Source organism: Aegilops tauschii, chromosome 5, assembly GCF_002575655.3.
Source record: "Aegilops tauschii subsp. strangulata cultivar AL8/78 chromosome 5, Aet v6.0, whole genome shotgun sequence".
Classification (NCBI taxonomy): Eukaryota; Viridiplantae; Streptophyta; class Magnoliopsida; order Poales; family Poaceae; genus Aegilops; species Aegilops tauschii.
The window spans coordinates 565,132,542-565,147,891 of record NC_053039.3 but is presented as its reverse complement, the minus strand read 5'-3'; the positions used below and the strand labels follow the sequence as shown (position 1 = coordinate 565,147,891).

The 15,350-nt window shown below is 44.5% G+C and overlaps 1 protein-coding gene across 7 annotated transcripts in view; it reads right to left on the bottom strand.

Moving 5' to 3' along the window:
- Positions 1-14,494, bottom strand: part of LOC109742810 (putative disease resistance RPP13-like protein 1) — a 37,701-nt gene extending 23,207 nt beyond the window's left edge. The window contains exons 1-8 of one of the 7 annotated variants that reach the window (XM_045229360.2): positions 14,139-14,494; positions 13,798-13,990; positions 13,509-13,690; positions 13,161-13,413; positions 12,809-13,040; positions 12,581-12,731; positions 12,246-12,467; positions 11,626-11,680 (exon numbers count right to left, since the gene is read on the bottom strand). In XM_045229360.2, coding sequence (XP_045085295.1) covers positions 11,626-11,680; positions 12,246-12,467; positions 12,581-12,731; positions 12,809-13,040; positions 13,161-13,413; positions 13,509-13,637 — 1,042 coding nt within the window. In that variant the 5' untranslated portion in view covers positions 13,638-13,690; positions 13,798-13,990; positions 14,139-14,494. The remainder of the gene's footprint in view (positions 1-11,625; positions 11,681-12,245; positions 12,468-12,580; positions 12,732-12,808; positions 13,041-13,160; positions 13,414-13,508; positions 13,691-13,797; positions 13,991-14,138) is intronic. The other 6 variants (XM_045229362.2, XM_045229363.2, XM_045229364.2 and 3 more) reach the window with 6 other exon arrangements.
- Positions 14,495-15,350: the final 856 nt, after the last annotated feature.

The window sequence follows — 15,350 nt, the reverse complement described above, 5'->3', positions numbered from 1 at the left end:
ATATTTGTAAAGTACATACGGACCTGAATGTAGCAGATCCGTTGACTAAACCTCTCCCTAGAGCAAAACATGATCAACACCAGAACTCTATGGGTGTTCGATTCATCACAATGTAACTAGATTATTGACTCTAGTGCAAGTGGAAGACTGTTGGAAATATGCCCTAGAGGCAATAATAAAATGGTTATTATTATATTTCCTTGTTCATGATAATTGTCTATTGTTCATGCTATAATTGTGTTATCCGGAAATCGTAATACATGTGTGAATACATAGACCATAACATGTCCCTAGTGAGCCTCTAGTTGACTAGCTCGTTGATCAACAGATAGTCATGGTTTCCTGACTATGGACATTGGATGTCATTGATAACGGGATCACATCATTAGGAGAATGATGTGATGGACAAGACCCAATCCTAAGCATAGCACAAGATCGTGTAGTTCGTTTGCTAGAGCTTTTCCAAATGTCAAGTATCATTTCCTTAGACCATGAGATTGTGCAACTCCCGGATACCATAGGAGTGCTTTGGGTGTGCCAAACGTCACAACGTAACTGGGTGGCTATAAAGGTGCACTACGGGTATCTCCGAAAGTGTCTGTTGGGTTGGCACGAATCGAGACTGGGATTTGTCACTCCGTATGACGGAGAGGTATCTCTGGGCCCACTCGGTAATGCATCATCATAATGAGCTCAATGTGACCAAGTGTTTGGTCACGGGATCATGCATTACGGTACGAGTAAAGTGACTTGCCGGTAACGAGATTGAACAAGGTATTGGGATACCGACGATCGAATCTCGGGCAAGTAACATACCAATTGACAAAGGGAATTGTATACGGGATTGATTGAATCCTCGACATCGTGGTTCATCCGATGAGATCATCGTGGAACATGTGGGAGCCAACATGGGTATCCAGATCCCGCTGTTGGTTATTGACCGGAGATTCGTCTCGGTCATGTCTGCATGTCTCCCGAACCCGTAGGGTCTACACACTTAAGGTTCGGTGACGCTAGAGTTGTAGAGATATTAGTATGCGGTTAACCGAAAGTTGTTCGGAGTCCCGGATGAGATCCCGGATGTCACGAGGAGTTCCGGAATGGTCCGGAGGTAAAGATTTATATATGGGAAGTCCTATTTTGGCCACCGGAAAATGTTCGGGATTTTTCGGTATTGTACCGGGAATGTTCTAGAAGGTTCCGAAGTGGGGCCCACCTGCATGGGGGGACCCACATGAACGTGGGTAGTGGGGACAAGGCCCCACACCCCTGGTCAAGGCGCACCAAGATCCCACCTTAGAAGGAATAAGATCATATCCCGAAGGGATAAGATCAAGATCCCTAAAAAAGGGGGATAACAATCGGTGGGGAAGGGAAATGATGGGATTTCTTTTCCCCACCTTTGCCAACGCCCCAATGGACTTGGAGGGCAAGAAACCAGCCCCCTCCACCCCTATATATAGTGGGGAGGCGCATGGGAGCAGCACCCCAAGCCCCTGGCGCCTCCCTCTCCCTCCCGTGAGACCTCTCCCTCTCGCTGAGCTTGGCAAAGCCCTGCCGGGATCCCGCTACTTCCACCACCACGCCGTCGTGCTGCTGGATCTCCATCAACCTCTCCCTCCCCTTGCTGGATCAAGAAGGAGGAGACGTCTTCCCCAACCGTACGTGTGTTGAACGCGGAGGTGCCGTCCGTTCGGCGCTCGGTCATCGGTGATTTGGATCACGACGAGTATAACTCCATCAACCCCGTTCGCTTGAACGCTTCCGCTCGCGATCTACAAGGGTATGTAGATGCACTCTTTTCCCTCTCGTTGCTAGAAGACTCCATAGATTGTTCTTGGTGATGCGTAGAATTTTTTTTAATTTCTGCAACGATCTCCAACAAAACATATGTTTTTAGAGTTTATGGCTAGGGTTTTTAGTATTGTAACATGAATTACCAAATTTTTCTAATTTTTTACTCGCAGAATTCATTAATTTGAAGATGCTTGCATGTCTACATTTACATCTCATCGAATAGTGTACACTAACCATTATTTAGCAAAGCACATACATGGATTGCATTCTACTTTTACTTAAATAATTTACCTCTTCTAGCACGCTAATCTCCAATGAAACTTTAGTTGCCTCATATTCAGGAACATGGTTTCCTTAGGGCGTGTGCAATGTTGTTCAAAACACAGGGCTAAGACCTCTTCGGCTCGGGTCTAGCAGCTGGAGTACCCATATGTAAGAAAATTGTCTCTGGATTGACTGTAGTATTAAGCTATCAGGTTGATATATATGGGGGCATGGTGACATAGCATAACCACAGAGGGAGAGAGAGAGAGAGAGATATGGCCCCGGATCTTCTGGCTAAACGCTTGCACACATATGCCCTTCGGCATCTTTAGGAGTTGGTAATTTGGAACGTTTTAGGGAGTTTGGATTTGAGTCTATATATTTGTTTCAAAAGTGATGGCAAACTCACCACTACAAAACCGTCCTTCGGCCTACCAAAGGCAAAATGCAAAACTTGCTCCTGACAACCAAGTTAGAGATGGATCTATAGGATGTCCATCGCAATCGAGCACATTTTAAGGTCGTCTATGATAGATCATAGTGGGACTAGAAAAACATCACATGGGGGCTTGGCGAACACCCGTATGTATTAGGCTTATTTCATAGGCAGTGGTAGATGCTTACCGACTACAATTACACAACCATCACAGTAGGTCTCGCACCTTAGGTAATGTTATACATCCAAAGCGCGGGCATAGGTACCTGGCTGACTGTGATGCTTTAACCACTTTATCGTAAGCATGCTAGGAGCTTAGTTGGTATTTTCCATCCATTTTCCATTTGTTAGCTCTTGCCCGCACCATGTCCTATCACTAGGTCTTACTCTACAACCTTTGCACTTCATTGTCGATCCTAATGGATCTTAAGATTGCATGGAAGATCTCCTTCTCTAGGCCATCGTAGCACCTCTGGCACTATCGAAAACGATGTGTGCATGGTTGTTGCCTCGGGATTAGCCGGAAGTATGGCCCCGCCGCCTGACCTTTGTTGCAACAACACCCTACCTAATTTGAGTTGGGGTTCTCCATCCCTCCCTGAGCTTATATGCGATGGTCCCCACCATGAACTATGGGCCGCCATGCCCCACTACGCGGTCCTATGCCTTCCCCAAGGTAACCACTCCTTCAAGGTATATATTTCAATTATTCCACTTATGAAATGCAAATGTAACTTAAAATTCTTTGTAGGACTTAATTTGTTATAGGCTAAGTTTGCGATGGAAAGTATGAGCAGTAATACAAAATACGAAGGGTGACCAAGGCCCTACATTGTCGCATGATATTTGTGTTACTATTTCAATAACTTGTTAGTATTCACACTTTCCACATATGTTTTCTCGGGAGTTTGTGGGGAATGGGTGGGTTTAGAGGTCTCGGGGTTTCCTATGGCTGTTGTGACACTATAAGAGTGTATTTTGTAGTGTCTGTCATGACACTGTAAGAATGTCTTTGGTAGTGCCGAAAATGATTATCACAACAATGACAGTGCAAAAGAAGTTGTCCATGTGGAGCACATAATCATTTGGTGAAGATAATCTGAACTTCCCATTCATTCCTCCGGAATGCCATTTGTAAATAACCAAGCTCTGACTGGTTCGTAGTTGCATCTTGAAGGGAATAATTTTGGGATTATTTACAATTGTCATACCACCATTGGATGAGCTTATATGGTTCTGGCAAGAACTTCACAATTTCTTCCCTGCATGCGGCACAAATGTTCAACTTGACCATGGTGCACCATCATCTCACCAAATTTCGTAGTATTTCAATTGAGTATACACGTTCATGCATGTTTAAAAATAGTTGTCCATTTTGTATTTTGCACCACAGCACTTGCACTGAACGAAAGGATGTGTGAAACACAATACTTTAAGGTGAGGCAAAGGGATGATGACATCGAGAATGGCGTTGCAAAGAGCAAGCTCCATGGAGCTTTTTTTTTTAAATCAAAATATATTTAAAAGTTCCAAAAAATGTCAAATTGTTTTCTACAAATACATATGCATATTCTTCAATTGTGTATCAAATTTCATCAAGTAATTTGATTTTTTGCATGTTACACAAAAAAAATCTGGCCCAAATACAACAAAGAAAAAGTCCATTTTAATATGTATATTTGTCTTGTTTTTTCTACACCACATATGAATATATATGTTCATGAAATTTTGTATATGTATACCAGTATATCTCTACATGTATACTTTTTTCACATTTTTTTTGAGGTGTGGAAAAAATATTTTCGCTGAAAATAAATAAAGAGCTCAATGGAGCTCGGCCTCTGCAAGCACTTCTCGTGATGACATCGTGCTACAAGAACAACAATGTTCCAGAGGCATGGTGGTCGTGCTACAGTAGGAACACTAACTAAGGGCATGTCCAACGCTGACCCACCATCCTACACTAACTAAGGGCATGTCCAATGCTGACCAGCCAATTTGCTCGCGCATCTATCCGTGGATAGGTGGACCAGTCCGAGAACACGGATGCGGGAGCCGGCCATCCAATATTGCGCACATACATTTCAATCGCTAAACAAACCGGATTAACTTCATTCAAATCGGATAATATTCATACAAACCGGACGAGAACATTTATGTTTCAGATTAACTAAAAACTATACCGGACTAAGGTAAAACTACTCTACAGCCGTCGCCGGCGGATATCCATTCACACGACATGGATACACTAAACTAGTCTACGTTCGGCTGCAGCGGATCTCGCTTGTCTTTCCCATGTCCGGAAGCCCGCTCATCGGTCCGTCGTGAGCCCCGTAGGTATATCCTTCAGCGCAAAGGGCAAGAGTAGCCTCCACTTCCCCTTGTTTTGGAGCGCCTCTCATCGGAGTGGCAACAGAGCGATATGGCAAGGGTGCCCTCCCCTTCCATGAAGCACATATGAGGGTTGTTTTTTGGGGCATGGGGGCGATGGTGGCCTGCGAGCGGGCAAGTCACCGTCTGTGCACGTCAGCGATGCGTCAGCAGTGGCCTTTGTGGGAGCCAAGCGACAACAGCCTCCCATGTTCTACTTTTCCTCATTGATAGCGGCAGGCGCCTTCGTGCTGGCCGTCGCGTCATCGATCTCCGTGAAGCTGGTCTCTATCTCCCCCGGCAGGGCGGGGTTCCGCCAACATTGTCGGCGAATGGTGCGGTCGCAGGCACTGGAGGAGCAGTACAACAATACCTCGTCCATGGGAGCCACGATGGCCGTGCCGCCGAGCTCCCTCCCGTGTCGGCCTGGAGAAACGCCACCACATGGGCTAGCTGGGTTGGAGCAGCGAGTTGTTGAACCTCGCTCCGGCTTGCAGCGGCCTCCTCCACAAGCTGGCCTGCAGCGGCCTATAGGGCGAGGGAGGTGGAGCAGAAAGTTGCCTGGCTCTTATCCGGCGGGCTCGGCAGGCCACATAATCTGGTTTTATGCCGGAGAACTCCTCTTCCTTCTCGTCAGATGCCATGGAGAGTGTGGAGAGAATGTTGCAAGGAGGAGATGGGGGAGCGAAGATGGGGTGCGATTTTTTTCCAGACGTCTCGCATCTTTTAAATTGTGGGTGGAGGCCCAGAGCCAACCAACATTGTATTTAGTGCCAGTCGACTAGCGAATGGATGTGTCACCGGAGTAGGTTTCTAAGCACATGCGCGGGTTTAATGGAGGAAGGCGGGCAGTCTACACCCGTTTAAATGCGGCGAGGAGGCCAGCCAGGCGTGCAGCAGGCGGCACTCTCTCTGCCGGCACGCCGCTTTAATGCCTGCAGTGAGAGGTCACGTCAGCTCGGGACCATCGTCAATGCAGAGTGGCCGCTCTACAGCGGCATGAATGCGGGCAACTGGCCACAGGAAGGAACGCACACGGGCGAGGGAGGATGGTCTTGGGTGGGCCACGGTTGCAAGACGTGAACTTATCAGCGATTCAGATGCCCACAAACACCACTCCCCCCACTTTGTCTCCGGTTTGCGGACCGATGCATGACGCGGAAAAAGCACATCCGGACTGGCCTGCGGACCGATGCATGACTGCGTTGGATGGAAACACACGTCCGTACAACATGGTCCTAACGGTTGCGGATGGTTTGAGGTCAGCGTTGGAGATGCCCAAAGAGGTTTATCTTGTTGGGCGTGATAAAATTCCAAAGTGAAGAGTTGTCCGAGAGGATCAAGCCATTTCAATTTAGCTTGTGACTATAAATCTCTTGTGCTGAATATATGGTAATTAATGATAAATAGTTGTATGATTTTTCTTATATGTGATTTGTGCAATGTATATAGTGCTTTGTGTATAAAAATTTTCCCGCATCACAGACGAATCCTTGAGGAATATAGAATACCCGCCTTCAAAGGAGGTTCACGAGGGCTTCCTCCCTACTCCCATCGCCGCCTCCTCCAGACCTCCTATGAGAGCCTGGCTTAATAGGAATGATAGACTACTCCTATCAGCAAGGAATTCCTTCTGTTCCGGGAGCTCATTCGCAAAGAACTCCAAAGTTAAACGTGCTTGGCTTTGGAGCGATTTGAGGATGCTGACTGACCAGAAAGTTGCCAGGTGTGTATGGGTGAGGACAAAGTTCACAAAAAAGACTAGTGTTGGTCTGTTGAGGATTATTGTCAAGATCCCGCTAGGCATAATGGTCGAGAACCGGTGGCTATGACCGGGGTATTACAATTGGTATCAGAGCCAACCCTCATGGTTAAACGAACATGTGTGGGTCAGGTGCGTGGGCATGTGGTCTGTTGTGGTACACATCATGAGACAAGTGCCGGACTAGACGCAAATACTTGTGCCAAGAGGGAATGTTCCTGATGGGCCGACGAAGACGTCGGTTGCTTCTACTGGAGGTGTATGTGAGAGCCTGACTTAATAGGAATGATAGAATACTGATATCCATAAGGAATTCCTTATTTTCCGTGAACTCATCCACAAAGAACTCCAAAGTTAAGCATGCTTGGCTTTGGAGCGATTTGAGGATGGGTGACCGACAGAGAAGTTGCTCCCGGGTGCGTATGAGTAAGTACAAAGTACGCAGAAAATACTAGTTTTGGTCTATGGGGATAGTCTACATCCAACCAGGCATTTTGGCCGGGAACCGGTGGCTATGACCATGGCGTTACACCTCCTCCTACTCCTCCCAATCTCTTCCTCCTCCCGCCGCTACCCTCCTCCAGACCTCCACTCGATCCCCTCCTCCACCCACATGTACCTCTGCGTCGCTTCCTAGGGTGACGTCAAGGGACCAACCCTAGCACCGCCAGAAGTCGCTGATCTTGAACCCTCCTTCTACTGCTGCCGCTGGCGTTGATTACCATGGCGGTGGCCCGGTACCGAAGGTGCCGGGGCAGCTAGTCACAGGTAGGGCGCTGCCAGCGAGGAGATTGTGCACGGCGGCCAGGGCAGCATCCCTTGGTTGTGCGACGGCGGCTTTTGCCTCCATGGCCTACTCTGGCGATGGTTGGCGGTAGTGTTTAATGGATATGATTCCCTCACAAACCAGTCGTCGGTCTGGCTCGTGGCCAGCCGACAGCGCGTTGAGGGACTGGTGAGGGATGATCGAGTTCCTTGCCGATGTTCTGGCGGCTGCGCATGCGTCCATGTTGCGGCTCCACGCGGATTCAACCAGCTGCTGATTCTGAGTGGCGTGACTGTTGATGAAAACCGTGCCGATTTTTGTCATGGCGGACGATGGTAGCGTCTTAGGCATCGTTTTCTTGTCGAACACATCATTGTTGCAATCGTCGTCACCTTGCCCTGCCTGCTTCGAGGTGGGGGACCCTAGATCTGGGTCTCCCGGATCAGATGATGACAACGTCTTCAGTGTCGCTCTCCCTTCTGGGGGTATTTTCAAGGAGCAGATGTGGACCGAGGTCGTGGATGAGCAGCCTTGGTGCCACCCTGCGAGGAGAAGCACGTGGGCTGCAAGACGGCATGGAGAGGATGCCGGATCTGGACCGGGCAGGTGCAGGGGAGGCCGGAGAAGGGAGATCGGGCGGCGGAGCCGACCGCGCAGGTGGGTTCGCGAGAGCCATGTCTAGTCGTGTCTCTTTACTGATCAAGGAAACTCATGTGGAACTTCGCTCAGACCCCATGAATTTAGGACGCGTCTAGCGAGCAGCCGTTGGCTCGCTAGCGCTCCGTGGCAGCCGGTAGTTTTTGGTAAGTGTTTGTCCCATTGTCTTTGATTAGGAAAGATTCCCTGGTCCCAACTAGTTAAGCAGGAAATAGCCCACCAACATGTGTATTAAATGGTCCACATGCATCCGACTGTGTCCTTTTTTACTTCATATGCGTGGATGGTTTTCTATCATTTAATTCACGATTTACAAATTTTAAAAAACTATAACTTTCAAACCGCAGTCGAAATTAAGATCCGTTTTCACTTTTGGAACCCTTGTGACGTGCTCTTTGAAACTAGATCCCGCATGGGCATGTTTCGGTGAATTTTTTTGTGCAATTTAGTCCCTCATTTTGTGCAACTACTTAGGAGTTAATGTGCTACTAGCTGACAGTGGTTGTGCAACTTCCCGCCTACCCGTGAATGCAATTGTTACTAATGGCACCTCCACCCCCAAACTATTTATTTCTAGTGAGATGTGCAACTTCGTCTATTGTCCTAGCCAACTACCTAGCAGTTGATGTGCAACAGTCCTCATGCCCGTGGATGTGCTTTCACTATTTGTTGCATCGGCCAACTGCCTAGTAGTGAATGTGTAACTTCGGATACTATCATGGCCAACTATCTAACAGTGATGTGCAACTTTTCCTAAATGTGTGATTTTCCTGCTAGCACCTAGTCCAAACCACCCCTGCTAGTGAGGTGTACAACTTTCGAGATGTGCAACCTTGTATGTTGCCCCGGCCAGCTGCGTAGCAAACTATATGCAACCCCGTTTGTTGCCCTTGCCAACTAAAACTACATATTCACAAGTAGGAAGAGGTAAGGAGTTGCACATCGACTAAATAGACAGTTGGCTTTAACAACAGACTAAATTGCACATATCGTTGCTAGTGGAGGTGGGGCAGAGTGCGCAAATATTGAAAAACTATACATCCACGAGATCACGAGTAGGGAGAAGGGTTGCACATCAACTACTAGGTAATTGGTCGGGCAGTAGACTAGTTGCACATCAGGTTGTCATGGTTGCTAGGTTGCAAGCACAAAGGAATTTGGCTCATACAGCTCCAAAAATTGGTTTTGAAAAAAAGTTGCACAATACAATACTAAAGTTGCACAATGCAGTACTAAAGTTGCACCATATAGCATCAAAGTTGGCATAGAAAAGAATTCGTCGAAACATATCCATGCGGGATCTAGTTTGAAAGATATCGCCGCGAGGAATCCAATGGTGAAAACGGATTTAAATTTCGACGCGCGGTTTGAAAGATATGGCTTTTTAAAATTTTGAAAACCCAAAATAATTACACAGACCTGTTCTTTTTTTCTGATGTGACCAGTCTTATCACATGTACTAGCAGACAAAAAAAAGTACACATGCATGCGAGTGATAGCGCGGCCGCTCGTTTTCTCTTATGAGCGCGCGCGGGCACTTTTAAAATTTCCGGGTGAATTTATCACCAACGTGTGGGAATTTGGAGGATGCGTGAACATCGACCTCCCTGAGCATGGTCGTCGCCATCAACTCCAACAAATTTTCCTTAGGCCCATCACCCCACGTCGTGACCCCCACCCGCCTCTCACACCGTATTCCCCTCACACCGTATTCCCCGTCCACACCTCCTCCAAGTCTCGATTCTCCAGCCCCTGTTGTTGTACGCGTTACTCGGCTCCTACTAGCTCTCCAAGCTCCAGCGCTCCCAGGTATTGCTGCCTACAATCTCCTATGCTTGGGTTGGTGGTGTCCTCATTTACTACCTCCTTCGTCTCATAATATAGTAGTGTCAAAAAACATCTTACATTATAAAATAGAGGGTGTATTATGTTGCTTTTTGTTGAATCGTTGATCAGGTGAATGCCCTGGTGATCGTGAATTTGTGATGGGTGCCCCTTAATCCATCACTAAATCGCCTACAGGCTACACGTGGTCTTACTCTGTTCCTACAGGCTACAGGTGGTGCAGGGCAGACCGAAATTGGAATCCACTCGGCATGTTGGTGCTTACTTCCATATATAGGATTGTGGACTATCTACTGCCAACACTTCCATAATTATGTTCATAGATGAGTGAATGTCGTAATGCAATGCATGCTCATTGGTTGGTCTTTTGGACTGTTGTCGGATAGTGTTATCTGATTTCCTAAATCGGAACAACAAAGTATAATTGTTATGGTACATGGAGGGTTGGGCTTCCTTGATTTAAGACTGTTTGAAATCTTCGTACCGAAATAAATTAGGTATAGTTCTGATGCTCGCATTTTATTTCACTTTACCCTCTCATATCATATGGCCATATATCCATATTTCCTTTTCAGTGGTTACTACTTGGCTACACTAGCTTTGAAATTTGCGTCCAGGTGAATAAATGCCTCTATTGAAGAGACGTCCTAGCCAGCCGCCGCCTACCCAAAAAGCTAGGGTTCCTCTGTCTCCCGCCGGCGCCAGCGTCGGTCCGTCCCGTCTCCCGTGGCCTTAGGTCCACGAGGGCGGAGTGGATCCCGGCACTTGCCGGCGGGAGGGCTCCGTTTTTAGATCTTTTTTCGAGGTTTGTTAGGGTTTGTGTCCTACTCAGGAAGGCGAGACGGCGGCGACTCCCTGTCGATGGAATAAAGTTCTCCCCGCCTAGCCCCTGTTCCGGTGATGCGTCTAGCATCGTCGGTGGGCGTGTGGAGGTGTGTCTCCGATGGATCTGTCTTTGGTGGATTTGCTCGGATCTGTTCGTCATTCGTCTTTGTTCGTGCGTCTTCAGGTTGGATCCTTCTTATCTACACTCTTCATCGGCGGCGGTTGCTGTTCTGGTGCGTTGGTTCTATGTGGCCTTAGCACGACGACTTCCCGACTGTTACTACAATAAGGTTTGCCCGGCTCCGGCGAGGGAGGGGCGATGACAGCGGCGCGCCTTCGGCTCGCTTCAGTGCTTGTAGTCGTCGATAGAAGGTCTACGGATCTGGATGTAATTTTTATTATTTCTAGTATTTGTTATACTACCATGATTGAAGATGAATAGATCAGAAGTTTATCCCGCAAAAAAAATGCCTCTATTGAAGTCACTACAGGCCAACCAAGTGCACTCGAATTATTTCAATGATTTTACAAAGCTAACTTGATTATTAAAGGCAGGAATGCCATAGTGTGCTATGTCTTTGTAAGTTTATACCAAATTGTATTCGTTCAACATAAATATCAATGTTTGATTGGATCTTTAGTTGTTAATTTTATTTCACTCCATCACACTTTTCCTTGAAGCTGCTTAAGAAGGCAAAAAGTCTCACAACAATGCACGGGGTATCATCTAGTTACGGAGATTGGTAACCAACTAAAAGCGGCACTCTAGCTCGGCACTTAAAAGCAACATGTCACCTTACCAAGGAGACTATTTTGAGTCCGCACCATTGATCCATATCCAAAAGTGCGAGGTTACTAAATATGAGAACAAAGCAAAAATCTTGCATCAATGGAGATACTTACCTGAGTTCTTGTAATGGTTATAGGCCAATGCCACCCTGCTTTGTAAGTTAATAGCCTACAAACAAAATTCATTATAGAGGGTTTAGTCCATGTTCGTAGAAGCCTCTGATTAAGCAGTATTTTGTGAAATTATGTATACTATACTAGAACAATATTTTTTAGAGGAACGTAAACCAGATTTCAGTGATCAGTGACTGCTTGGAAGTTGCTGCATGGAACAAACTTACTAGCGCTGTATCCACAAAATAATTAGGTGGCAAATGTGGACAAATATTTTTGCTATATTTGATATATTTTGGTTGGCCTGGATAACTTTTCACGATTTAGTCATCAACGAAAATGTTGTGCCGAGAAATTTGTAGTGATCCAACTATCCTCTTACTTACCCCCTCTTCCGGTAAATAAGGCTTGCACATTTTGACCATATTTCATTGGTCAAATTGATGTTCAAGAAATATGTGCAAGCCATATAAACAGTAAGGGAGAGACTACATCTATAACCCCCCTAGAAACCATAATACTTTAATGTGCAAAAATAATGATTTTCACTATGTAGTTTTATTGTTTCTTAAAAAAATGTCTCAATAGCTAGTGCGAAAATATCACTATTCATTCAATACCTCATCTCTAACTGAAGAAATGTCAATATCAATCCTATCAAGTTCATCAACGATGTCTTCAATATCGATCCTATTAAGCTCATCGACGACCTCTCTTATAGTGGGCCTTTTATGTCGGTCATACTCCAGACATCTTAATGCTATTCTGATGCATGCCTTAACTTCTTTCCATGTGTGTGACCACATTGCTGGATGTACTTTTTTTCGCCATATTTCACATACCTAAAAAGTCAAACAAAATGTTGGCATGTGGCATACATGTACCGAGAAAGAATAAGACAGAAAATAATGTTATGAAAAGAAGAGTATTCATGAGTTTGATCTTTTTTTCTTACAAGATCAATGAAATTTTCAGAAGGAACACTTCCACAATCGCAGTAGTTCTTGCGTCCTGCCATTATTTGTATGAGTATAGCACCCAAACTGAACATGTCATATTTTGATGAGATTTCTTGTTTGTCAATATATTCTGGTGGCATGAATCCCCTGCATGGTATCGTATCCACAATTAAGTTTCAACACATTATATTGGAATTGTTACTTCTCATAAGGCACCAACTCACATTGTCCCTATCAATGTTCCTGGTTTGGTGGTAATGGTTTTTGATGAAGGTAAGACTCTTGATATACCAAAATCTCCTATTTTCGGCATCATGTTGTTGTCCAGCAATATATTTGCTGGCTTTAAGTCTAGATGGTAAATATCTACGCTATGAAGATACTTCAAACCTGCACACACTCCCCGAATTATTTTGTAGCATGTCTGCCAATCAAGTCCGCATGGCTGCTCTTCTGCTGAAATAAACATGGAACATATTCAAAGGCATCAATTGAGAGATTGAAAAAGGTCTTAAACTAGGTATAATTAATGTTTCTTTTCATGCAAAATAAGATAGTCTTAGTAGCGGGTTATACCAGAAAGGTGTCTCCCAAGGTCTCCACCGTGCAAATATTCAAAGCAGAGAATTCTTGTTGGCTCATGACCAAAAACATATTGTTGATTGTGCTCAATCCATCTACCTGGATGATAGCAGTAGCCAACATACTGTACAATATTTTGATGACGCGCCCTAACAATGTTATTGAACTCATCTGCAAATTTTGTGTCTTCAGTCCCTGTGTGAGTAAGCTTTTTCAGGGCAATCTCTTCCCCATTGTCCAATACTCCCTGTTAAGTATTTGTTCTTCATGTGGCACATGGGTACTTGAAGTTCGCAGTAGCAGATCAGGTAAGAAAATATAAAATGTAATTAAAAATCGCACCTTGTAAACTACTGCAAACCCACCCTCGCCAATTATGCGGTCCTCAGAAAAGTTATTCGTAATACTTTGTAAGAACTCGAGTGGAAACTCCCGTGTCAGTGGACTTTTGTTCTGTAAATTGCTCGCCATAGTACCCTATATCTCCGGCTGGCTGCTAAGACGAGCCTTCATGTCCCAATAATCTTAATAACACAGAAATTGTGTCAGATAAGCAGAAACGTTGTATATATGCATAACTTTCACAAAGAATTTTTTATGATTAAAAAAAAGAATAAATATGTTGGTATACCTTGTTCTTCTTACATGTACTCTGACTCAGAAGCTCAGGTATTGTTATGTCAGGATTGAAAATCTCATATTGACCTACTTGATGAGGTGCATAGCACTAGCACCATCTTCATTTGTTTGTGGCAAGAGCAGCAGCAAATTAGCTAATTAAGAGGATATAAAATCCATATTGTTACCATTGGCAAAGTAATAACCTTCAAAAGAGTAATTAGTTTCATGACGTCAACAAACACAGCAAGATGAAAATCAAACGAGCGAAGAAAACCAAAAGAAAATGGAAGCAGCTAGCAGGTTCTTAGACGCAAATCAAGCAAAAGGATAGAGGAACAGAGAAACCATTACCCTTGACTAAACTGGAGAGGGCCCTTCCAAAGGCAGATATTTCCGGTTAGTACCAATGGAGAAGAGGGTGAGCAAGAGAAGGGACTATGGCGAGAAAAGAAGAGAAATTATATGGTGATATTTCTGGTTAATGATCCAGAATCGACCAAATTTTCGTAGCCATTTCTTACATGAGAGAAATGCAAGCTTAAAGATAAAGAAGAAGAGAATGGGAGGCCGAGGATGCAAGAAGCATTGACAGATAAGTACGTACGTCCTTGCCAAACAATTGGAAAATGGAGGCACACGAAACTGACGACTATTCTTTGCATTGCCACTTGCGTTCTGGAATCTTGGACTAGGACCGCAATAACGTCGGGAGTCGGATTGTCTATCTACAAGGTCTCTAAGACGTGTGGATGATATAGCTAGAGTCAATAGTGCTGACCATGTTTTTTTTTTCTTCATTATAGACGCAAGCATATACGAGACGGACAAGATCGATCGACCATCGGCAGCCCGGCACACCGCCGTTGCACTGAGCTTGCGTTGCCAACTCATGCTTGCTCCATTGGTCTTGACGTCCACACGAATAGCAAAGGCGTCGGAAATGTAAGGCTACTTCCAATGCATTGATGCTTAGATGAGGTGCTAAATGCATTAAAGAGTTTAGCAACTAAAGTGCACAATGCATAGATGCTTATCTTGTTAGCAACTAAAGTGCACAATGCATAGCAATTAAAGAGTTTTCCTTTTTATTTAATTTAATAATCACAGAGGAAAAACATTAATTGGTTCTACTATTTACGAATGTGTATGAAAAAAGTTGATCTTGTATTTAAAAAGTGTTAATCAAGGAATTGAAAAAAATCTTAATTATGCATAAAAAAGTTCATCATATACTTAAAAATGTTAAACTTGTATGGAAAAATGTTCCTAATATACCACAAATGTACAATGTATATGAAAATCTTAAATCATCAACCACAAAATATTAATAATGACAATCATCTATTTCAAAAAATTTAAACATGAATACAAATGTTCCTGATATTTATGAAAAATGTAGTGTATTAAACTATAACATAAGAACATATATTTTGAAAAATTCAAACATGCATTAGAGAATGGTCCTGATATATACCAAAATTATGCAGTATGTATGAAAAAAATAGTCATCAAACATAATTATTATTTAAAATGTTAATCATGTATTTTAAACATGTTCCTATT